Here is a 22826-nt window from a genome sequence, read left to right on the forward strand (position 1 = left end):
TAACGAACGGGCGAGACCAGCCCTGTTTCTAAAGGAGCCAGCTGGCCTGGTATGCAAATCCAGGGTGTGTGCGCAAAGGGCGGAGGGACAGCCCCCGCTGGGCCAGGGTGGGGATAAGGAGGGTGTTTGTTATCACTCCTTCAAGCCAGGCAGGTGCAGCAGCTTGCCCCCCCCCAGCACCCCACAGCTGGTGCCCTGGCAGCCAGGACAGCAGCGCTTGCCCTGAGCAGGGCGGACTGGTGCCATGCCCCATGCAAATCCCTGCGCTGGCTGCTTTGCAAGGCAAAGAGCAGGGTATGGCCTGGAGAAAGGCTCCAGCATTGGGGGAAGGGATCCCACAGGTGTCGGGCGTGCGGGTGAGGCTCAGGCTGAGGCTCAGGCTCGGGCCCAGGACAGAGGGTGGTGCTGCAGGCAGACAAAGGGCCCCCAGGAACTGTACAGCCAGAGCTGCACCCACTACAGAGGGCAGTCCTGCCTCAGGGCTGGGGCTGGTTGGCTGCGGGGGGAGCTGGGGGTCCGCAGGGGAGCCCCCCCACCCCTTGTGCAACGTGCTGGTTTATATTGCTGCTCGGAGACTCGCTGATCAAACCCACAGCTGCTCCAGAGCTGGGTCCTGCTCCGCTCCAGCCTCTAGGGACCATCTAGCTGTTCTCCAGCCCGGGGCAGCTCGGCCGAGCGGGCACCAGCCGTGCTGCGTGGCTGGGGCACAGGGGCAGTGGCAGAGCCGGGAGGGATGCCAGCAGAGAGGGATGGGGGTCTGGGGGGCGCTGAGGGGTGGAGGTTCTGGTGCAGCCATCTGGGGAGATCTGGTCTGTCCCTCGTCCTGGTCCCTGCCCTCAGAGCTGCTGGCCACGCACGGGGAGAGGATGGTTACCCTGGGGTGTACCTCAGCCCCCTCAGTGGCCTTCCCTCCCCCCAGCTCCTGGGCGATGGGACACAGTGGGAAGGGGCACGTGGGGTTGGCCCTCGGCCCTGGTGCACGCCCAGCACCACCCACCCCAGCCACCGCCTGCTGAGCCTGGTGCAAACTGGGCTCCTGGAGCTGGCTGGGGGCAGGCCCAGGCGGGCTGGAAATTCCCTGGGAAGCTGCTGGGCCGGGAGCTGAGCAGTGGGTGGGACTTGGTGCCCATGGGCCAGGGACCCAGCAGCCGAGGGGGCAGGGCCCAGCTCCCTAACTCCAGGCCAGCCAGAGCATAGGGCCAGCTGGCCACCGCGGGATTAATGCCAAGGAAGGCACCAAGCACTCGGGTGGGCCCAATCCCAGGAAGTCGGGGCCCCCTCAGCCTGGGCAGGATCGGGCCCCACGTCAGCACTGGCACTCAGCTCTCGCCCCAGGGAACAGCTAACGGGTGGGCCCCAGGGTGGGCCGGGCACCCCCCAGCCGAGCGGGCTGCAGGAGGCAGCTGAGCTCTCTCACGGGGTGCAGGGAAAAGGTAACGTACCGCAGGCCAAGTGGCCAGGGGCTGAGCCCAACACTGGCTCATTAGGCCAAGCAAAGTGCATCCAACAGCCATGACCAGCCCTGCCTCCACCGGGGAGCCGGGACGCCCCCCACCCCCCGTCACAACAGCAGCCTGGCCCAGTGACCACCCAGCCCCCCCACAGGGGCCACGCTGACCCCTCGGCTCTGCCTGCCCCGCCAGCCCAAACCACTGCGGCTGCGTCCGTCACAGGCGCCGGAGCCTCAGCAGGGAGATGGATCCACCGGTTCTGCCTCCACGCCAGGGCCCGGGTCCTGCAAGGTCCCAGCCGCGTGGCGCCCGGCCTCAGCCTGCCTGCAGCACCGCGCCCTGCAGCCGCCGCAGCCCTGGGCGGCCGCCTCCCGCCAGAACTGGGTGTACTGGCGGCTGCTGAGGCCCAGGATGATGGGTACCACGGCGGCGTTCCCGCTGCCCACGCAGGTGAGGACCACGAGGGTGGCCGTGTCGCTGAAGCTGTTCTGGATGGCCAGCACTGAGAGGTGCAGGCCGGCCAGGTAGGGCACCCAGCACACCAGGAAGATCAGGGAGAGGCCGGCGATGCACTTGGCCTGTCTCAGCTCCAGCTGCTGCTCCAGCTCCGAGGGGCCCTGGCCTGGGTGCACCGAACGCAGCACCTTCTTGATGTCCCGCAGCTGGCGGCGGGCCACCCACATCACCTGGGCAGACATGAAGCCCATGGCCAGGATGGAGGGGATGAGGAAGCAGTAGATCTCCAGGTAGAGGTAGGCGGTGGGGAAGACCTGCTGGTAGGAGCAGTTGGAGTTGGGTTGCCAGCTGTTCCAGCCCAGCACGGGCAGGCAGGCGAAGAGCAAAGGCAGGGCCCAGGCCAGCAGCAGGCAGAGCAGCCCCCAGCGGTACACCCAGAAGCGGTGGTAATGCAGTGGGTAGAGGATGCACAGGTACTTCTGCCAGTGCACCATCAGCAGGTTGGCCAGGAAGGAGAGGAAGAAGAAGTTGGGGACCACGTGGATGAAGAAGCAGCGGTGGTAGCCCCGCCCGTCCTCCAGCTTCACCCGGGGGATGAAGGGCAGGGTTGCCCCGGTCAGGAGGTCGGCGAAGAGCAGGCTGAGGAAGAACCAGCTGGCGGCGCCGTGCAGCTGCCGGTTGCAGAGGATGCCCAGGATGATGAAGAGGTTGGCCAGGATGATGAAGACCGCGAGGGGGCCGGAGAACCAAGACAGGTGCGTCAGGGAGGCCTCCCCCATCGCCCTGTCCCTGGAGAGGTCCCCTGTCCTCCCGCTCGGCGCCGGCAGCCGGCCAACCTAGGCAGCGGGAGAGCAGCCGGGCCGTACTGCAGACTGGATCTCGGGGCTCATCCTCCGCTCTGCCCCAGGACCGGACGGAGCCTCCTGCCGGAAAGAGACCACAGAGCAGCATTATGCTCGGCTGGCTCCCCAGCCGCCTGGAGCGCGGGGATGCCAACATGCCCCGGGGAATCCAGCCGGGTTGTGGACCAGCAGCACCCGTCTGCGGCCTTGTGGCATCGGGCCCAGAGGGTGTGGGGTCTCCCAGCCTGCTGGGCCTGTGGGTACCACCATGGCCCAGCCTCCAAGGTGCTGACAAAGGGCCAGTCTGACCAGTATCTCACCAGAGCCTGACAGGAAAACAGCGGGAGCTGGGGAGAGGGGGGCACTCATCGGGGGGGGGACATTTACCCTTCAGAGACAGAGCTAAACCCAACGTCATGGGACACAGCTGGGGCTGTGCTGGGGGGTGCAGCTGACACAATGGGGCTGTGCTGGGGGGGTGCGGCTGATGCATGGGGCGCTGTGCTGGGGGGGTGCGGGTGACGCACCGGGGCTGTGCTGGGGGGGTGCGGCTGATGCATGGGGCACTGTGCTGTGGGGTGCGGGTGACGCACCGGGGCTGTGCTGGGGGGTGCGGGTGACGCATGGGGCGCTGTGCTGGGGGGGTGCGGCTGATGCACGGGGCGCTGTGCTGGGGGGTGCGGGTGACACACTGGGGCTGTGCTGGGGGGTGCGGGTGACGCACCGGGGCTGTGCTGGGGGGGTGCGGCTGATGCATGGGGCGCTGTGCTGGGGGGTGCGGGTGACACACTGGGGCTGTGCTGGGGGGTGCGGGTGACGCACCGGGGCTGTGCTGGGGGGGTGCGGCTGATGCACGGGGCGCTGTGCTGGGGGGTGCGGGTGACACACTGGGGCTGTGCTGGGGGGTGCGGGTGACGCACCGGGGCTGTGCTGGGGGGGTGCGGCTGATGCATGGGGCGCTGTGCTGGGGGGTGCGGGTGACACACTGGGGCTGTGCTGGGGGGTGCGGGTGACGCACCGGGGCTGTGCTGGGGGGGTGCGGCTGATGCATGGGGCGCTGTGCTGGGGGGGTGCGGCTGATGCACGGGGCGCTGTGCTGGGGGGTGCGGGTGACACACTGGGGCTGTGCTGGGGGGTGCGGGTGACGCACCGGGGCTGTGCTGGGGGGGGTGCGGCTGATGCATGGGGCGCTGTGCTGGGGGGTGCGGGTGACACACTGGGGCTGTGCTGGGGGGTGCGGGTGACGCACCGGGGCTGTGCTGGGGGGGTGCGGCTGATGCATGGGGCGCTGTGCTGGGGGGTGCGGGTGACACACTGGGGCTGTGCTGGGGGGGGTGCGGCTGACGCACCGGGGCTGTGCTGGGGGGGTGCGGCTGATGCATGGGGCGCTGTGCTGGGGGCGTGCGGCTGATGCATGGGGCGCTGTGCTGGGGGGGTGCGGGTGACGCACTGGGGCTGTGCTGGGGGTCGTTCACTCTTGGCAGCTGCCCTCAAAGCCCCGCGGGCTGCCTGGCCCGTCCCGCCCGTTAGAGTGGGCACCTCGCACGGTGCCATTCTGAACATCAGCCCAGGAACCGGCGCCCATGGTCAGGCGCCTGCCGCAAGCTTTGCCTGGCTCACACAGCTGCCGGCGCGCCTGCCCTGGCCCGGCCTTCTGCTGCCGTGGTCTGCTCGTGTGTCCCGGCACTGCCGCCCCCTGCCCGCCTGCCATGCCTTGGGCCGGGCTGGAGAGGGCCCTGGGGGCACCAGGGATGAGGCCCGTGTGCTGCTCTTCCAGGTTTCCAGCTCACCACCTCTGCTGGCCACAGGGGCTAGGCTGAGGCCACTGGTCGCTTGCCTTGGGCCAGGGCCTGGCTTGCTGTGCCCGCCCTGTCTCCACCTTGACCTGGCTCCGAGGCCCCCTTGCTGATCACCCGCCCAGGCCAGCCAGAGGTCCGGGAACGCTGCCTGGAACGTCATAGAATCATAGAACAACAGAGCTGGAGGAGACCTAAAAAAGCCATCGAGTCCAGCCCCCTGCCCTAGGCAGGACCAAACCCATCAGATCAGCCCCGCCAGGGCTTTGTCGAGCTGAGACTCAAACACCTCCAGGGATGGAGACTCCACTACTCCCCTGGGTAGAACATTCCAATGCTTCACCACCCTCCTAGGGAAAACGTTTTGCCTAATGTTCAACCTGGACCTTCCCAACCGCAGCTCGAGACCATCGTTCTGTGTTCTGCCATCCGTGACCACTGTGAACAGCCTCTCTCCAGCCTCTTTGCAACCTCCCTTCAGTAAATTGAAGGCTGTTATCAAGTCCACCCTCAGTCTTCTCTTCTGCAGACTAAACAGACCCAATTCCCTCAACCTTTCTTCATGGGTCACACGCTCCAGCCCCCTAATTATTTTGGTCGCCCTCCGCTCCTCACACGGGGCCAGATTTACCCCTTCCTCAGTGCCCCCTTCTCACACCCATGGCCGACGTGCCTGCTGGTCTAACTGGGTAAACAGAGAATTGTAAACCACAGGCCACCCCCGGCAGGAACGAGAACCCCTGCCATGCACGGCCCTCCCAGCCCCAGCTGGGCCACAGCCCCCCGCCCCCTCTGTCCCCGCTGGTCCCTGCTCTCTTCCAGCCCTGTGCAGCAGCTGTGCCCTGGCTCTGCCACGTAGATGAAGGGGGGTTCCAGCAGGGTGGCACGGGGCCGATGCAGCCGAGATTGGGCACCGGCTGGGATGCCTGGCTGTAGCTCCCAGCCCCGCTAGGCGGGCTGCTCCAGCCACACCCACGCCGGGACCTTGGCAGGGAAGCGCTGTGTATTAACTTCTAAACCGCTCTCCCCTTGGGGACTCACCCAGCTCGCTGGTGCCCCACGGCACATACCTCCAGGGCCTCACTGGAGATCCGCTGAGCCCAGTCCTGGACAGGGAGCCAATCCATGCCCATCCGATGCCCCCTCCCAGGCCCGTTTGGCTGGGGAACAGCTAGGAAGCCCCTGCTGAGCACAGACCTGTCCCACGCCCAGCAACGCAGGCCTCACAGTCCCAGCACCTGCCACCTGCCTCATTTACTCAGCTCCAGAGACTCATAAAATGCTTAGCGCCTGGGGCACAGGCTCTGGTGATGGCGTGAGCCCAGCAGCGGCTGTCTGCAGCTGGCAGCCGGGGCAATAACACATCTTGGGATGTGCCTTTAATGGCCTCATAAAAAGCTGGTTTGGTAGGGCCCTGGCGACAGCGGGAGCCAATTACATCATTATAGCTCGATAATGACCGGCAGGAGCCAGGGCTCAAAGCAGCCCCCTCAGCTCAGAGCAGGGCGCCGTGGAACAAGCTGTTCAGCTTTTATTTCATTAGGATGTTGTTTGCTGTTTTGAAGCCGATTCATCTCCAGGGAACAGCGTAGCCTGCAGGGTGATGACTTCTGCTCAGCCTCAGCCCAGGCCAGCTGAGGCACTGAACCGGGATGTGTGAGATTAGGTTTCACTGCTTGGCTCTGCCACAGGCTCCCCGTGGAACCTTGGTCAAGTCACCTAATGATGTTGCCTCAGTTTCCCCATCTGTGCTGCAGAGTGTGTTCTCCTGTCCCCTTCAGCTGTCCTAGCTCTTAAGAACGGGAACTTGCCATGTCTCTGCTACATCTAGAAGAGGGGGGCCCTGCGCCCCCCCCAGGTCTCTAAGGAGCACAGCGGGGACTGCATCTCCCACACCAGGGAGCAGGAGGGCTGTTCACTTCACAGACCCATTCCCTCACCAGTCTCATGGCTGACCCTCTCCAGGAGCCAGTGCTGAAGGCACCATCTTGGAGACAGGGGCCTCCATTCCAAGTTCTGCTAGTGACCCTGCCCGGCTCACCATGACTCAGCTTCCCCCTCTGCAAAATGGGTACATTGCCAGCCACCCCCTTGAGTATACAGCAGTTTAAAATCCCTCAGCTGGTCTAGAAAAGGCACTGATGGGTTTTGCTATAGGGACAAACTGGGCGCTGTTAACAGAGCTGAGCCCTGCTAGCTCGTTTCGGCTGGTGCAGGCAGCTGGGGACAATTCGTTCTGGTAACAGCGGGGGCTCCGATTTGAACCACACCCCACAAAAGCCCAGAGGCCCCCTCTTCCTCCAGCCTGGGACTCTTCACTGCTTCCAATCAGTCGGGGTGCTCCAGCCTGTTCTTCCTGATCCCCCAGCCCCATCCCCACCTGCTACACCAACTTCACTGCTCACCTGGGCCACAGCTGGGCTGCTGCATACAAACCAGGGCCTGTGTGAGGGGTCAACCACACAGCCACGGGCCAGGCCCTGCACCACAGGCAGCCCCAGAATGCTACATCACTCAGATTTCAGCTCCCCCCTAGATGCTGGGGCTCAGGGCTGCTGCACCCCAGCAATTCTAACACCAGCCAGGCTTGCAGCCTCCCAGCAGGCCACAGACCCTGGTCAAGAACTGCTGCTCGAGAGGTGAAATGATCTAGATCCTGTCCCTAGCCCAGTGAGCTCAACCCCCAAAAGCCAGGTGCAGGGGCTCACCTAAGAGGCACGGGCAGGGAAACACTTCCCTCTCCCCCAGAATCACTGGTGATGTGGTGGCAGCTGCTTCTCCTGGCGCTGAGGCTTTCAGCCTGTGGGCCACCGCCCCCCTGGGGGCCGCAGAATAAGCCTCATGTTTCCCAGGGGGTCTGGCATCCCCTCTTCACAGCTGGGGGGCAGGAATGTTAGGTGTGCAGAGCCTCAGGCTGGGGAGGCTCCACCTCTAATCAACTACACATTTATTTGTCATCCAGCATCCTGGAACGTCACCCCTGAGATCCCGGCACCAGCTCTAGGGTGCACCACAGCAGCTGCTTCGCAGCGCACAGCAACGCCGCGCAACCGTTCGGGCCAGGAAGCGATAGAACAGCCTTGCTGCGAGTTCAGCAGGAAAGGAGGAAGGCAGCGAGTGAATTTCCACTGGGTGGGGGAGATGCAACCAGGCCAGGGGCAGGCAGATCGGTGCTAAAAAGGAGCACAGCTGCAAGGACGGAGGTCTGCCCCCTCCCTGGCCGCAGCAGCCGCCCTGTGTTACTTTCCAGCGTCTCAGGCAGGCTGAGCTCCAGGCTCACCAGAGGAGCGAAACGTTGTAATTTATCGGTTTTAAGGTTAATTCGTTCTTCCAGAAAAGTCACTAACTGGCCCCAGGCGGGCGGCACCCGAGCCCCTCGCTCCTGCTTGGGCCAAGGCTCGGCGTCGTCCCAGGCCGCCGGCCCACTTGCAAAGGTCTGATTCACCTTGCGCATCCCCTCACTTGCAAGCTACCCCCTCGCTCACCCAGGCAAGGGGCACAGCCCACGACTACTGCCGCTGGACGGCATGCCTGGGCATACCCTGTAATTAGAAAACAAACCTTTCTCCTTGCCTGGCAGACTAGAGCCTGGGCAGCAGATCAGTAAGGCAGAGCCTGGAGGAAAGTGGCATCTGAGCTGTCTTTGCTGGGGCTGGTACAACCAGCCAGCCACTGAGATGCAACGATGCCCTCCCCAGCCCGGAAGACCTTCAGCACTACGCCTTTACCGTACTTCCCCACCCGCAGCTGCGGGAACCAGAACTGCCATCTTCCTCATTCTGCAGCAGAGGCGAAGCCGCGCTAAGAGACCAACCCAAGGCCACCTCGGACGGCTGGAGCAGAGCAGGAAACCGACCCAGGGCTTCTGCAGGACAGTTTCCCAGCAAGAAACGCAAAGGCAGCTCCTTCGGCTGCGACGCCTCCAGGCCTGAAACTGCAAACATACCATGCTGCGAAGCGCTGAGCATTTCTCGTGGGCGGGCAGCGCTGGGCACTGATCCGAGAGAGAAACCGGCTCCTCCTGCCGTAAGCAACCACTCCCCAGAGCAACTGTCCTGGCCCCAACCCCACAGCAAGCGTCTTTCCTAAGGGGCGAGAGCTGCCCCGTTTCTCCCCTACCCCTCCAGCTAGGAGACAAGCAAAAAACTTACACATGGCAGCTGTGGCTGCAGCTGGCTCTCCGACACGCCAGGGTCCTCTGTCGGCGTAACCCCCTCCACGGGGGCACTGCTGGCAGGGTCCTCCCCGCCGCAGCCCAGTCTCTGTGGAAAGGGCAGCCCCGCAGGAGTGCGGGGAGGTCACAGCTGTCAGCCACTCCCCTGCTGGGAAGGGCCTAGGAGCCAATGGGTCTTCCCCAGGCTAACCCCCACTCCCTGCCCCATTGCTGGCAGCAGGCCGGGGGGGGGGGGGGGCTCCCCTTCTTAGCAATGTACAGAGGGAAACTGCCAAACTCTGGCTTTCCCCAGGACCCTCCTTCCCGGGCAGGCTGGCAGCCCAGGCAGCAGGTGTCCCACTGTATCCTGTGGGTACCCACGGCCGGCCGTGCCAGGGACCCAGTCATCGAAGCTGCCCTCCAGCACAGCCTGCCCCTCCCCACCCCTCTGGAGGGGGACGGACGGAGAGGTGGGGGTTCGCTTGCACAAGCAGACAACCGTGCACGAGCTTGTCGAGAGACCGGGGCTGTGCCCACCCCTCCCAGGAAGCATTAGCCACCGCGATGCTGTCCCAGGCACCAGGCCGGGCTGCGTGCAGGAATGGGGGTGCTGAAAGCAAACAAGATAAATTCAGAGCACAGGAGGGGCCCCAAGGAACCCCCCCGCCCGGCTGCATTTGGATAGCAGCTCTGCTCAGGGCAGCCCCCCGCGCTAAGCCAGCTGCTAATTAATCCCCACTGCCTTGTGCATTACCCCTTTCCCAGATGGGGAAACTGAGGCAGGGGAGCTGCTCACTCCAAAGGTAACGAACAGAACCCAGGAATCGGCGTGCCCAGGCCTCTCCCAGGGCGCGAACAGGCCGCCCAGGGCAGGGACAAACAGCAAAGGGCCTGGCTGGGGGCGAGGAGGGTGAGCATGGAGAACTGAAGGCGCATCCCCACGGCCCCAGCCCGGCTCCAGGGGGCAGGCACCAGCTGGCAGGGACAGGGGTAGTGCTGGGCCCCCCCTTCCAGGGTGAGAGGAAACTTCCTGCCCAGGGCAGGGCAGGGCCATGCGGCCCCTTCTCCACCCTCCCCCTCCAGGCACAGCCCCGCCACGGCTGCCCTCAGTCCACAAGCCCCCACTGCCCTGAGGGGTGCAGTCCCCAAGACAGGGAATGAGCCTTTTTCCTACAGGGGATGTAACCCAGGCAGGTGGGGGCCACGCCCGCCCCACAGGAGGGGGCCCAGGGGCTCCAGTTGGCCTTAGGCTCTGGGCTGGGGCCAGGACTGGGGGGGGCACCAGACTGGGGTGCAAGCTGCAGCCAGGGGTGGGGCAGGGGGTGGGTTCCAGGAGTGTGAAAGGGGGAGGTGGGGGGCAGAGTTTGAGGTGCCGGGGGGGCCCAGAGAGGGGTTAGGCAGGGGGCTGGGCCATGGGAGGGGCACAGGCTGGGGCCAGGGCAGGGGGTGGGTTCCAGGAGTGTGAAAGGGGGAGGTGGGGGGCGGAGTTTGAGGTGCCGGGGGGGGGCTTTGGGGGGGTTAGAGTGGGGCAGGGGGCTGGGCTGTGGGAGGAGCGCAGCCAGGGCAGGGTGGGGGTTCCTGGAGTGTGAAAGCAGGGGGTGTAGCAGAGTTTAGGCTGTGAGGGGGGACCCTGAGGGGGGTAGGGGGCTGGGCTGTGGGAGGGGCAGATTCCTGGAGTGTGAAAGCAGGGGGTGGGGCGGAGGCTAGGGCACAAGGGGGTCCCTGAGGGGGGTTAGTGGGGTAGGGGGCTGGGCTGTGGGAGGGGCACAGGCCAGGGTGGGGCAGGTTCCTGGAGTGTGAAAGCAGGGGGTGGGGCAGAGATTGGGGCGCAAGGGGGTCCCTGAGGGGGGTTAGTGGGGTAGGGGGCTGGGCTGTGGGAGGGGCACAGGCCAGGGTGGGGCAGGTTCCTGGAGTGTGAAAGCTGGGGGTGGGGCGGAGGCTAGGGCACAAGGGGGTCCCTGAGGGGGGTTAGTGAGGTAGGGGCCGGGGTGTGGGAGGGACGGGTTCCCAGAGTGTGAAAGTAGCGAGTGGGGTAGAGTTTGGGGTGCAACAGGGGGTTGGGGGGGTAGGGGCTGGGTGGGTTCCTGAAGTGTGAAAGCGAGGGGTGGGGTGGAGTTTGGGGTGCGAGGGGGATTAGTGGGTGGGGTAGGGGGCTGGGCAGGTTCCTGGAGTGTGAAAGCAGGGGGTGGGGTGGAGTTTGGGGTGCGAGGTAGGTTAGAGGGTGGGTAGGGGGCTGGGCTGTGGGAGGGGCACAGGCCAGGGTGGGGCAGGTTAATGGAGTGTGAAAGCTGGGGGTGGGGCAGAGTTTGGGGTGTGAGGGGGGGCCCTGAGGGGGGTTAGTGGGGCAGGGGCTGGGCTGTGGGAGGGGTGCAGCCCAGGGTGGGGTGGGTTCCTGAAGTGTGAAAGCGAGGGGTGGGGTGGAGTTTGGGGTGCGAGGGGGGTTAGTGGGTGGGGTAGGGGGCTGGGCAGGTTCCTGGAGTGTGAAAGCGAGGGGTAGGGCAGAGTTTGGGGTGCGAGGGGGGTTAGTGGGTGGGGTAGGGGGCTGGGCAGGTTCCTGAAGTGTGAAAGCGAGGGGTGGGGCAGAGTTTGGGGTGCGAGGGGGGTTAGTGGGTGGGGTAGGGGGCTGGGCAGGTTCCTGAAGTGTGAAAGCGAGGGGTGGGGCAGAGTTTGGGGTGCGAGGGGGGTTAGTGGGTGGGTAGGGGGCTGGGCTGTGGGAGGGGTGGGTTCCTGAAGTGTGAAAGCGAGGGGTAGGGCAGAGTTTGGGGTGCGAGGGGGGTTAGTGGGTGGGGTAGGGGGCTGGGCAGGTTCCTGAAGTGTGAAAGCGAGGGGTGAGGCAGAGTTTGGGGTGCGAGGGGGGTTAGCGGGGGGTAGGGGGCTGGGCAGGTTCCTGGAGTGTGAAAGCGAGGGGTGGGGTGGAGTTTGGGGTGCGAGGGGGGTTAGCGGGTGGGGTAGGGGGCTGGGCAGGTTCCTGAAGTGTGAAAGCGAGGGGTGAGGCAGAGTTTGGGGTGCGAGGGGGGTTAGTGGGTGGGGTAGGGGGCTGGGCAGGTTCCTGGAGTGTGAAAGCGAGGGGTGAGGCAGAGTTTGGGGTGCGAGGGGGGTTAGCGGGGGGTAGGGGGCTGGGCAGGTTCCTGGAGTGTGAAAGCGAGGGGTGGGGTGGAGTTTGGGGTGCGAGGGGGGTTAGTGGGTGGGGTAGGGGGCTGGGCAGGTTCCTGGAGTGTGAAAGCGAGGGGTGAGGCAGAGTTTGGGGTGCGAGGGGGGTTAGTGGGTGGGGTAGGGGGCTGGGCAGGTTCCTGGAGTGTGAAAGCGAGGGGTGGGGCGGAGTTTGGGGTGCGAGGGGGGTTAGTGGGTGGGGTAGGGGGCTGGGCAGGTTCCTGAAGTGTGAAAGCGAGGGGTGGGGCAGAGTTTGGGGTGCGAGGGGGGTTAGCGGGTGGGGTAGGGGGCTGGGCAGGTTCCTGAAGTGTGAAAGCGAGGGGTGGGGCAGAGTTTGGGGTGCGAGGGGGGTTAGTGGGTGGGGTAGGGGCTGGGCTGTGGGAGGGGTGGGTTCCTGGAGTGTGAAAGCGAGGGGTGGGGCAGAGTTTGGGGTGCGAGGGGGGTTAGTGGGTGGGTAGGGGCTGGGCTGTGGGAGGGGTGGGTTCCTGGAGTGTGAAAGCGAGGGGTGGGGCAGAGTTTGGGGTGCGAGGGGGGCCCTGAGGGGGATTAGAGTGGGGCTGGGGCTGGGCCAGTAAAGGCTCCGGGAAGGAGGTTGAATGCCCTCTGGGTTAGGGTCCGGGCCTGGGAGCTCAGACCAGGGCGAGGGCCCCGGCTGTGCTGGCTCACCGCAGGCAGCACCCGGTGGGTGGCACAGCCCAGGGGCACAGAGCCAGGCTCCCTGCCCACCCCGCTCCCGGCAGCAGGGCTGCCATGGCCAGTCGGTTCTGCACGGCTGCCCACACCTGGGGGCACCGCTCCTGCAGCTCCCATTGGTTGTGGGTCCTGGCCCACGGGAGCTGCAGCCCCATGCTGGGGGGTAGGGCACCCATACTCAGGCCTTGCAGCCTGGTCCCCACCTGGGCAAGAGACCCCTCCCACGCCAGGCTGGCTGCACCCTGCCCCTCAGCCAGCCCCATTTGCCCCCATGGGCCTGCCTCTGCCCCCTCCCCAGCCGCACAAGGGAGCAGCCCAGGAACCCCAAAAAGCCACGTTCAGGTCCCCGCTCTGCCTGGTGGTCCTGCCTGTGACTTGATCTCTGCGCCCCAGTGCAGGGGGGACAGGCCCCTGCCGGTCCAGAGGAGGGCAAAAAGCAACAGAGCCTGTGCAGGGTGCCGGGGCCCCCGCCTGGCCCCAGACAGAGGAAGCTGCAGCATGAGGGGGTTGGGAGCCCGCCGGCTTGCAGCCCGTCAGGCCCAACAGCACCATGGCCCAGAGCCCAGGCGCCCACGGCCACACCAGAAGAAATAAAAATCCACCCCTGGAGAAGAGCATTCCCCAAGGAGCAGCCCTGTCACCCTCTCTCCAGCCCCTCCTCGGCCCTTCCCAGAGCATGGAGGGGGGCAGACCCCTCTCCTCCGTCAGCCCTCCTGCCCCCTTCCCTTCCCCAGCAGGCCGGCTGCCAGGCGGGATCCAGTATGGGAAATAATTTATATATTTAAAACACTGCATACAAAACCCCGGACCGGCCCCCCAGGCAGTCAGGACGGCGCTGGTCAAGCGACAGAGAGGAACCGCTGGCTGCGAAACGGGGCCGGGTGGGGGGCGCAGCTTCCTGCCCCCTCCAGTTCCGGCCGTAGATCACGTCACCTCCTGTGCGGCTGGCTGCACCCCCACCCCCCGCCCCGCAGCGCACTGCTCTCGCCTCCCCCAGGCTGGGGGCTAGCGGTCTGGGCGCTGCACACAGAACACTTTGGCTTGGTGATCGCCAGACGTCGTCACCACGATGGAAGCGTCCCTGGGAAAGGAAGAGGAGAACCGTTAGGGAGGCGGAGACCCCCCAGCCGGCGCCCACGGTCCCTGGGCCTGGAAAGAGAAGCAGGGCACAAACAGCAGAGAGGCTGGTGGTAGCTCTCAGCCCATCCCACCGGCCGCTCCAGTCCAGCCCCGCCAGCGCCCTCAGTCCCCACGCACGGCGCGCCAGCCGCTGTACCCTGGCCTCCACCTGGCTGCTTCAGCCTCCGCGCTCTTCCCTCCCAGCTTCATCTCGCCACCTTCCCAACCACCCCACCCACGGGTCCCTCCCTTTTCACACCCCTGTGCCGAATAAATTTTGCTACTTGCATCGACTTGGGGGTGGGCCGTGGGCCTGCGTCAATCAGCTGGAGGGCCGGCCAAGCGCTCAGCTTACAGGGAACTCTGCCCCAGAGCATCTGCTGCCCCTTCTGAAGCCTGGGGAGGCAGAGCCCTGCTCTCAGCCTGCCCTAACGATGCACCTTGCTTAACGAAAGCAGACCCAGAGTCTGATCGAGCTCAGTGCCGCCGTTCTGTCCAGCTGCAGCCAGCAGGACAGGGCAGCACATAGCTCGCAAAGCGTCTGCACAGGAGCCGACCCCCGTTCCCATCCCCATGCACGCCAGGCTGGGGCAAGTCCAGAGGAAGCTGAGCCCGCTGCAGTGCAGGGACAGGGGGACGGTGGGCAGATCCCTCCCTCGCAGCCACTCACTTGTTGACGGCGAAGTCCAGGATTTCGGCCGAATGGCCCCGGTACTCGCTGATCATCTTCCCGGAGCGCGCGTCCCACAGGCGCACGGCGCCATCCAGGCTGCAGGTGTAGACCACGGCCGAGCTGTCCTCCCACAGCAGCTGCACGATCCCCGACTGTGGGCACAGACATCAACGAGGGCACCGGCAGGCCACCCCCCAGGGCAGGGACCTCTGGCACCAGACACGGGGCTGCCTTCACCCCTCCAGGGACACGCTGCCAGGCACTGCCCAAGAGCAGATGGGAGCAGCCCTCCTGGCACACTACAGGGACATCGGTTGAGCCCACAACCCCCACCCTGCTGGCTGGAGGTGGGGAGCCAACCCGGAGAGGCTGACGGCCGCCCCAATGAGAGGGCAGCAGAGCTGGGATGTTAGTGATGGCCTTGCTGGAATGGGGATTGGCCCAGTGCCAGGCTGGCAGCTACCCCAGGCCTGCTGGCTGCCCCCGCCCCACCCACGACAGCAGCGATCCCCGGGCTGCGTGGGGAAGCTCGAGGTCTCTTAGGGCCACAGCTCAGCGTCACCCCCGACCGCCACCCAGCGCCCGGCCCGTTACCTCGTGCTGACACCTCTGCCGCAGGCTTTGTGTGGAGAGGTCGTAAATGGCCAAGGTCCCGTCCAGGTAGCCCACGGCGGCCAGCGGCATCCTGCCCCGGGAAAGGAGGGGAGTCTGAGAGGCAGGATGCAGGGCCCCCCCAACTCCCCAGAGCCGCCCCCCTTAGCTGGCAGGAGGCAGGGGAAGTGACAGGACGGGGGGGGCTCCCAGGCCCTCCTTAGGGGCAAAGGTTCGGGGTGGTTACGAAGGAACTGGCCCCCCGGCTGGCTGGGGGAGGGAGGCTCAGATGGCCAGTCCCAGGCTTCACAGCCACGGAGGATCCCTGACTCACAAGCGTTCGGGTTGGAAGACTGCAGATGGGAGAACAGCCTCCCCAGCACGCGAACGCCCCTCCCTGCCCACCCCATCCCCTCCCTCCGAGGCGCCGTGGGGCTCTCCCCACAGTGCCCAGCCCAGGATGGGCAGCCTCCCCCCCTCAACCGTACTCACACGTTGCAGAAGCCCAGGGACTCCACCGAGTTGGATTCGGCCTCCTCGGCCTCCCCTGCCGGGGGCTTCGAGGCTGCACTTTCCATCTTAAACACACACACCACCTGGGGCGAGAGGAGACGCTCCCCATCAGAGCCAGTGGGGAGGGGCCCTGGGAGCCGATACAGCTCCCCACTACCCCAGGAGGGGAGGGCTGGGACCCACCATGCCCCTGAAGGACTGGGACCTGCTACACCCCTAGGAAAACTAACGCCAGCAGGGATCCAACCAGGGACCTCCGGATCTTGGACACCTGAGCTAAGGTCTCCTAAGAGTGGGGAAAACATTGCAGGTGCCACTCCCACCCCAGAGCAGAGGCTCAGCAAATACAGACCAAGTCAGCCCCTTCCTCCAAAGCCATCAGAGACAAGGACCCAATGGGGCCAGGAAAGGAGGCGATGTCACCCAACTCCAGGCCCCCAGCTCCAGACTCCGCTGGCACGGCGGCAGGTGGGCCCACCGCAGATAACACTGCCCCGAGACCAAGCAGGGCCCTGGTGCCACCACCCAGCCCCAGGGCAGGCGAGAACCTCACCTTGCCAGTGGCAGAGTTCACCAGCTTGGCGTGACAATCCACGGAACCCGTCATGACCAGGCTGCCATCTTTATTGCTGGCGACGCAAGTCAAGGGACCCTGGTGCCCGTCCGGACCTGAGGAACGGCCGCGGCCCATGAGAACTCAGACACTCTGCCCACAGCACTTCAGCGCCCAGCCAGGGCAGCTGCCAGTTCCGTGATGCCCTCAACTGCCTCCCCGCTCCCTGCTATGAGGAGCCATTCCCCCACGTGTGCCAGCGCCCAAGGGAAGGGGCTGGTGGACCCTGTGATGGGGTTCGGGGTCCCCCAAGCTCTGCACCCTGTCCGCAGGCAGGAGTGACTCTCACTCAGCAGGAGAGCAGTGGGGTTATTAGCCAACAGGACACAGCGTCGTGCAGAGGGTCAGTACAGCCGGCAGAGACAGCCAGTCCCATCCATGTTGGGGAGAGGAGGCCCCGAGGGGCCCCCAGAGCCGGGGCCTTGCCCCCTCCTTGGTCTCGCTCTCTCTCTCTGCCCAGACTCACTGCTTCCAACTCCCAGTTCCAATTCAAACCCCTCAGGCTCCACCTCCTCCTTTGTCTGCAGTACAAAGGTGTTACCTGGTCGTCAAGGTTACCCTCAGCAGGAGACCCACACCCTCTGTGAGCCACTCACATACCCACAGGTATCCCCCACTCCATCACAGACCCAGCCGCCCCTACCTCACCTGGCACTGCTTTGGCACAGACCCTTACAAAGCAGAGCAGCCTCTAGGACCCGCTAAAGGGCCACCACTCTGATCTCCCCGGCTACCCGCGGACCTAAAACCCTTCCGTACCTTTAAGGACGTGGAGCGAACTTCCCTGCTTCAGGTCCCAGATCCGCACAGTCCCGTCCTCGTAGCCAACCACCGCTCTCTTCCCTGGGCAGAAGGATGCACAATGGCTGCTTGTTAGTCCAGCCTGTCCTTTCTCAGCACCTGCCCACCACCTGGCTTCCCCTGCCCAGCGAGTTCCCTGCAGCAAAATCTCCGCAGGGACCTGACCCCTGCCCTGCCCATCTGCGGCAGCCCCACAGAGGGCCTGCCAGGGATGCCAGCTGCAGGGTGCCCATGGAGAGCCAGTGGCTGCACCTGGAACGCCTGGCGGGGCGGCACCATGGCCCCGTTTCCCCTGGCCCCTCCGCTCACCATCAGGAAGGATCCTGCCACAGGTGGCTGGGCAGCTCGGCCCCGGGAAGGTCTTGCAGTCACCGCTGGGGATCTTCCACATCCAGGAGCTGCCGTCAGCTGTGCCTGCCAGCAAGACGTGGGCCTGCGGGTGCCACTCCATCCACTGGGGAAAGGGGCGAGAGATGGGGGCGCGGGCTGAAGAGCAGGGAGCAGCCAGGCCTGGGGGAGAGTCACGCATCGCAGGCCTGGCCCAGCCGCAAGTGGGGCCCACAGGACTCCCGCCGGAGCTGGCCCACGCACAGGGACACGTGTGCAGTCACCCCAGCTCCACAGAAGCAAGAGAGCCAAGCCAAATGGCGGGCAGCACTGCCGAGTGACGACAGCGCAGGGCTACTGCGTCGCCTGCAGGCACTCTCTCAGACTGGGTGACCTTGCACGAATCACTGTCTGTGACTCAGTTTCCCAGCCGTATGTGTCCTTTCAGATCTTCGGGTGAACTATGAACCATCTCCCCTGCTGCCTACAGAACACGATGGAGACAAGCTGCGCTCAGCGTGCGACCATCTTCCCCTACAGCAGCCACCTAGAATGGTTTTACGATCCAGGCCTGGACTGGGCCTGCGCTCCTCTACTGAATCTGACTGGCGCTGAAACTAGGCCCTTTCGACACCTCTGCGTGTCCACAGATGGTTCTGCCTGGTCGGCACCACCCACGCTCTCCCTGGGTGAAGTGAAGCAAAGCGAGAAGCGGTGCACGTGGGAGGACGTGGTCCCCGATCTTTTCATCCACGGCTCCTCCCAGATGGGAGCAAAGGCAGAATCACCAGAAGCCACCCAGGAAATCTCCTCACCGTGCAGCTCCTGAGGCAGCCAACAGATGCTGCAAAGTAAAACCCCCCAGGCTTCCAGCCGGGCAGCCAAAGGACCATGCTCTGTTGCCAGGGCCTGCCCCATACATCCCCACCCCGCTGCCAAGATGCATAGCCCCCTGCAGAACATCCACTCAGCCCCCATGGGGGACCTCCTCAGCTGGGGAGACAGGAACTGGACACGTCACTTTCACTTCCTGGAGAGAGTTCCCAGGCACCAGCCCACAGGCTCCTGCCAATCCAGTCTGCGGTCTCTTACAAAAAGTGCATCCTACCCCCCGACCCCCTCCCCAGTCCTGATCTCCGCCCCCCACCCTCCACGGGGTCTGTGCTCCAGCCTCCAGCAGCCACGCCTCTTCTCACCTCCAAGTCACCCACTTCAAAGGACCAGATCTCCTTCTTCGTGTCCACCTGCCACACTTTGATCAAGCCACTCATATCCCCCGTGGCCACGTACGTGGAGTCGTGGCTGAAGCCAGCGCAGGTGACGGAGTCCTTGTGCCCTGAAGAGACAGCCGCAGGGGTAAAGGGGGAGATTTAGCCTGCCTGGGTCAGCCACAGCAGCTGACACAGAGAACACCAAGTCAACGAAGGAGGGTTCACTAGAGCAGGGGGTGGCTGCCTGCTCTGGCAGTTGCAGGCCATTAGAGTTCCCTGTATAGCTCGTCACCTCTAAAGATCCCAGATCTCTCTCCTTCCATCCACTACCACAGTGCAGCTCTCTCTGGGGTGGAACATGGCAGGCGTTTAACACCAGAGAGTGACACTCCCAAGAGGAGCAGGCCACGACCACTAGGAATTGAAGAACCTCCCGTATGACAGAGAACGGTCAAACTTAACGCATCTCACCTGAGCATTCAAACAGGCGCTCACCATCACTCAGCCGCCATACAAAGGCCTTGTCGTCCTCCCCGCCCGTCACTGCCAGGGTATTGGTCTTGGGGTCGAGGCTCACGCAGAAAACGGAGGCTTCCCAGGACAGAAAAGCACTGATAAACAGTACATCCGGAACGCACGCAGAATGCCAGCCAGCCTCCCAGCTCCCACCCCGTTGGGGCTCCACTGTGGATGGGATCGGCAACAGGTTGGGGTAACGATGCCTGTTAACACTCCCCCTGCCCCCCCGCCCAGATCCAGGAAAGGAGCCGGGCAGCTGGGGTGCAGAGGGCTCTCGCGATCAGCATCGGCCACAGCACAAGGCAGGGAGAGGATGCCAGGCTCCAGGATACCAGGCTCAGGTGCTGATTGGTTGATCTGGTTTTGGTAGGCAGGGAGCAGAATTTGGCCCAGAATCGCCCAGCCCTCCCTCAAGCCAGTTCTCATCAGTCGCCAGCTCCTGCTACGGTGATCAGCCACAGCAGCCGCCAGTGACCAGCCCAAGACTCAGGCCTGCCGGGGGTAGGGCCCAGGGACCGTCTGTCTTAACCCATGGGTGGCACAGCCTCACCACGGAGACCGGGGGCCAAGCCAGCTCTTGGAAGGAAGGCAGCTGACCGAGGTCTGTCCACTTTCCACGTCGGGGCGCAAAGACTGCCCCTCCTGCCGGCAGGGCCGACCCACCCAGCAAGGCACCCCCGGGCCCACGTTTAGCTGGGAGAAAGCTGCACTGGCGTGAGTGACCACCCATGACCCCAGCTCACCTGAGTGCTCGGAGAACGTGACCTCGCTGTCATCCTGAGCCTCCATGCCGTCCTGCACACCCTCCTCCTCCTCCTCCTCTGTCTCCCAGGCCTGCTCATCAGCTCCCTCAGCAGCCTCCTCGGCAAAATCCACATCTTCCATCTCATTGGCCAGGTCATCTGCAGAGATGCAGCAGGGGCAACATGAGCAGTGGGGGAGTCTCATTCTGCCCCCGCCCTCCACGCTGCTTCCCGAAAGGGCCAGAGGAGGAGATTTTCCTGGGAGTCCAGGGACATGGCCTGACTGCTTCAGGCAGGAGCGTCTCAGAGCACGGTCAAGAGCTCTTGCAAGCTGGTTTCCCTCCCTCATTAGCTGGGGACCCCAATAAAAGGAGGTGGCAGGATCACAGCCGTCTGTGACTGCACAGAGGGGTGGCGGGTGCCCCCGTCACTGCAGTCTTCTGAGCAGACGGGCGCCTAGGAGGAGCCTGAAGACAGCGCCTGGCTGCTAGGGCTACTGCTGGGATCTCTGGGTCCCAGACACCAGTGACTGCGAGGCTGCTCCTTCCCCAGCGCAAGCTGGGGGCCTGCAGGGTGAGGTTGGTGTCAGTTCTCTGCATGCCGGGCAAACGCCAGGGGCAGAGCGTTAGCAGCTGCGGCAAAGAGCCTGACAGCGGGTGCCTGGTTGCCGCTCAGTCCTGCTGCAGGGCAGGCGAGGCACAGAGTCCAAGCTGCTCCCCCGGGACGCTCCAGCTGCAGCAGAAGGGGCCGCAGCAGAGACAGGGGTAGGGCCCACAAGGGAAACAGTTCACCTGCTGCGGGGCTGGCAGCGGGTCCGAGACAAGCCCCCCGCACCTGCAGCGTGGCCCCAGTGCCCCGATCCGCCAGGCACGGCGGGAACCCTCGGTCCCCAGACACACACGCAGCCCCCAACCGCAGGGGCACCATCCCCCACCACCCCACCAGCCCCCAACCGCAGGGGCACCATCCCCCACCGCCCCACCAGCCCCCAACCACAGGGGCACCATCCCCCACCGCCTCACCAACCCCCCACCAGCCCCCAACCACAGGGACACCATCCCCCACCGCCCCACCAGCCCCCAACCGCAGGGGCACCATCCCCCACCGCCTCACCAACCCCCCACCAGCCCCCAACCACAGGGACACCATCCCCCACCGCCCTCCACGGCCCCCAACCACAGGGACACCAACCCCCACAGCCCTCCACTGTCTCACCAACCACAGGGACACCATCCCCCACCGCCTCACCAGCCCCCCACCAGCCCCCAACCACAGGGGCACCATCCCCCACTGCCTCACCAGCCCCCCACCAGCCCCCAACCACAGGGGCACCATCCCCCACCGCCTCACCAGCCCCCCACAGCCCCCAACCACAGGGGCACCATCCCCCACTGCCTCACCAGCCCCCCACCAGCCCCCAACCACAGGGGCACCATCCCCCACTGCCTCACCAGCCCCCCACCAGCCCCCAACCACAGGGGCACCATCCCCCACTGCCTCACCAGCCCCCCACCAGCCCCCAACCACAGGGGCACCATCCCCCACCGCCTCACCAGCCCCCCACCAGCCCCCAACCACAGGGGCACCATCCCCCACTGCCTCACCAGCCCCCCACCAGCCCCCAACCACAGGGGCACCATCCCCCACTGCCTCACCAGCCCCCCACCAGCCCCCAACCACAGGGGCACCATCCCCCACCGCCTCACCAGCCCCCCACAGCCCCCAACCACAGGGGCACCATCCCCCACTGCCTCACCAGCCCCCCACCAGCCCCCAACCACAGGGGCACCATCCTCCCCCGCCTCACCAGCCCCAACCCCAGGGGCACCATCCCGGACACCCCCCCGCGCTCACCGGGGCCGGGCGGGCCCAGCTCCACCACCTCGATGATCTCCTCGTCCCCGTGGAAGTGCAGCGCGCCCGCGCCCCCGGTCTCCATCCCGCCTGCGGGCAGCGCTCGGCCCGTCCGCCCGCCCGCGAGCGCCGCACCGGGGCAGGGGCGAGACCGGCCCCGCCAATGAGCGAGCGCGCCCGGAGCGACCGAGCCAATCGCCGCTCTCAGCGCGCCTAGCCCCGCCCCCAGGCGGGCACCCGGCTCCGCCCCGCGCTGAGCATTATGGGAGTCGCGCGCCGCGCGGCCCCGCGGAACTCTGGGCCTTGTAGTTCCGGTTCCCACCGCCCGCCCGCCTGGGCTACGGCCGCTCCCAGCCTGCACCGCGGCGCGGCGCGCTGCCTGCCGGGAGTCGGGCCTCGGCATGGCGGCGGCGGCGGCGGGCCGCTGGTTGCGAGGTAACCGGGGGGGCGGGCTCCTCGTTCACCCCCGCTCTCCGCGGGGGCCGGGTTCCCGCCCCTCCCCCACTCCTCCCCCCTCCCCAGGCACCCGCCCCCCTTCTCCTCCCCCCGCTCAGGCACCCGCCCCCCTCCCCCACTCCTCCCCCCGCTCAGGCACCCGCCCCTCCCCCCTCCCCAGGTACCCGCCCCCCATTTCCCCACCCGGTCAGGCACCCGCCCCTCCCCCACTCCCCCCCTCAGTTACCCACCCCTCCCCCCACTCCTCCCCCGGGTCGGGGCCTGGCCCTTCCCCCACACGTCACCCTGGCCGGGATCCTGCTGCTGCCCTGCTCATCCCCATCCCTCTCCCGGGTGGGGACCCCAGGGCCGGCGCAGCCCCGGGTGACCTCGGCTTGTCTCTGGCAGGGTGTCTCTCCGTGATCCTGCGCCGGGGCCCCCTGGCCCGGCTCCGGGCCAGACACGCCCAGGGCAGCCGCCCTGCCTCCGCGGAAGCAGGAGCCGAGCCGGCCCCCGGTGGGCGCGCCCTGGATCTGCCCGAGTACGAGCCACGCCGCCAAGCCCGCAACCCCATGAAGCTGGTGGCCCTGGCCTGGTGAGTGCTGCCGTATCCCTGCCTGGCAGGACTTCGGCCCCACTCTGCTGGGGACCGCTCCGCCCTGGGACTGAACTCCAAGTCTGGTGCCCCCCGGGCAGCTTCTGCCAGCCCCAGAATGCCCTGGATGACCATAAGGAGCAGAAAGGGGGATACCGCCAGGGCGGGGGTGGGCAAAATATGGCTCGCAGGCCAGACCTGGCCCACCAAGCCCTGGATCTGGCCCACGGGGCCACCTCGGGCATGGAGCAGACAACCAGCGCGTTAAATAGCTCCCCGTGGTTCTCTGCT

At 65.8% G+C, this 22826-nt stretch overlaps 2 protein-coding genes across 2 annotated transcripts; both read right to left on the minus strand.

Moving 5' to 3' along the window:
* Nucleotides 1–1653: 1653 nt before the first annotated feature.
* GPBAR1 (G protein-coupled bile acid receptor 1) lies at nt 1654–8492 on the minus strand. The gene is made up of 2 exons (XM_075001822.1): nt 8274–8492; nt 1654–2830 (listed from the first exon to the last, which is right to left on the minus strand). The coding sequence occupies exon 2, from the start codon at nt 2684–2686 to the stop codon at nt 1685–1687; it is 1002 nt and encodes a 333-aa protein (XP_074857923.1). The 5' UTR covers nt 2687–2830; nt 8274–8492; the 3' UTR covers nt 1654–1684.
* Nucleotides 8493–13303: 4811 nt separating this feature from the next.
* Nucleotides 13304–21647, minus strand: AAMP (angio associated migratory cell protein). The gene is made up of 11 exons (XM_075001277.1): nt 21506–21647; nt 19652–19810; nt 18861–18980; nt 18375–18514; nt 17161–17305; nt 16810–16893; nt 15991–16106; nt 15417–15520; nt 14928–15018; nt 14331–14485; nt 13304–13622 (listed from the first exon to the last, which is right to left on the minus strand). Exons 1-11 carry the CDS (start codon nt 21588–21590, stop codon nt 13547–13549), a joined length of 1275 nt encoding a protein of 424 aa, XP_074857378.1. The 5' UTR covers nt 21591–21647; the 3' UTR covers nt 13304–13546.
* Nucleotides 21648–22826: the final 1179 nt, after the last annotated feature.

The sequence above is a fragment of the Carettochelys insculpta genome, chromosome 8, assembly GCF_033958435.1.
Source record: "Carettochelys insculpta isolate YL-2023 chromosome 8, ASM3395843v1, whole genome shotgun sequence".
In the NCBI taxonomy this organism is placed as follows: Eukaryota; Metazoa; Chordata; order Testudines; family Carettochelyidae; genus Carettochelys; species Carettochelys insculpta.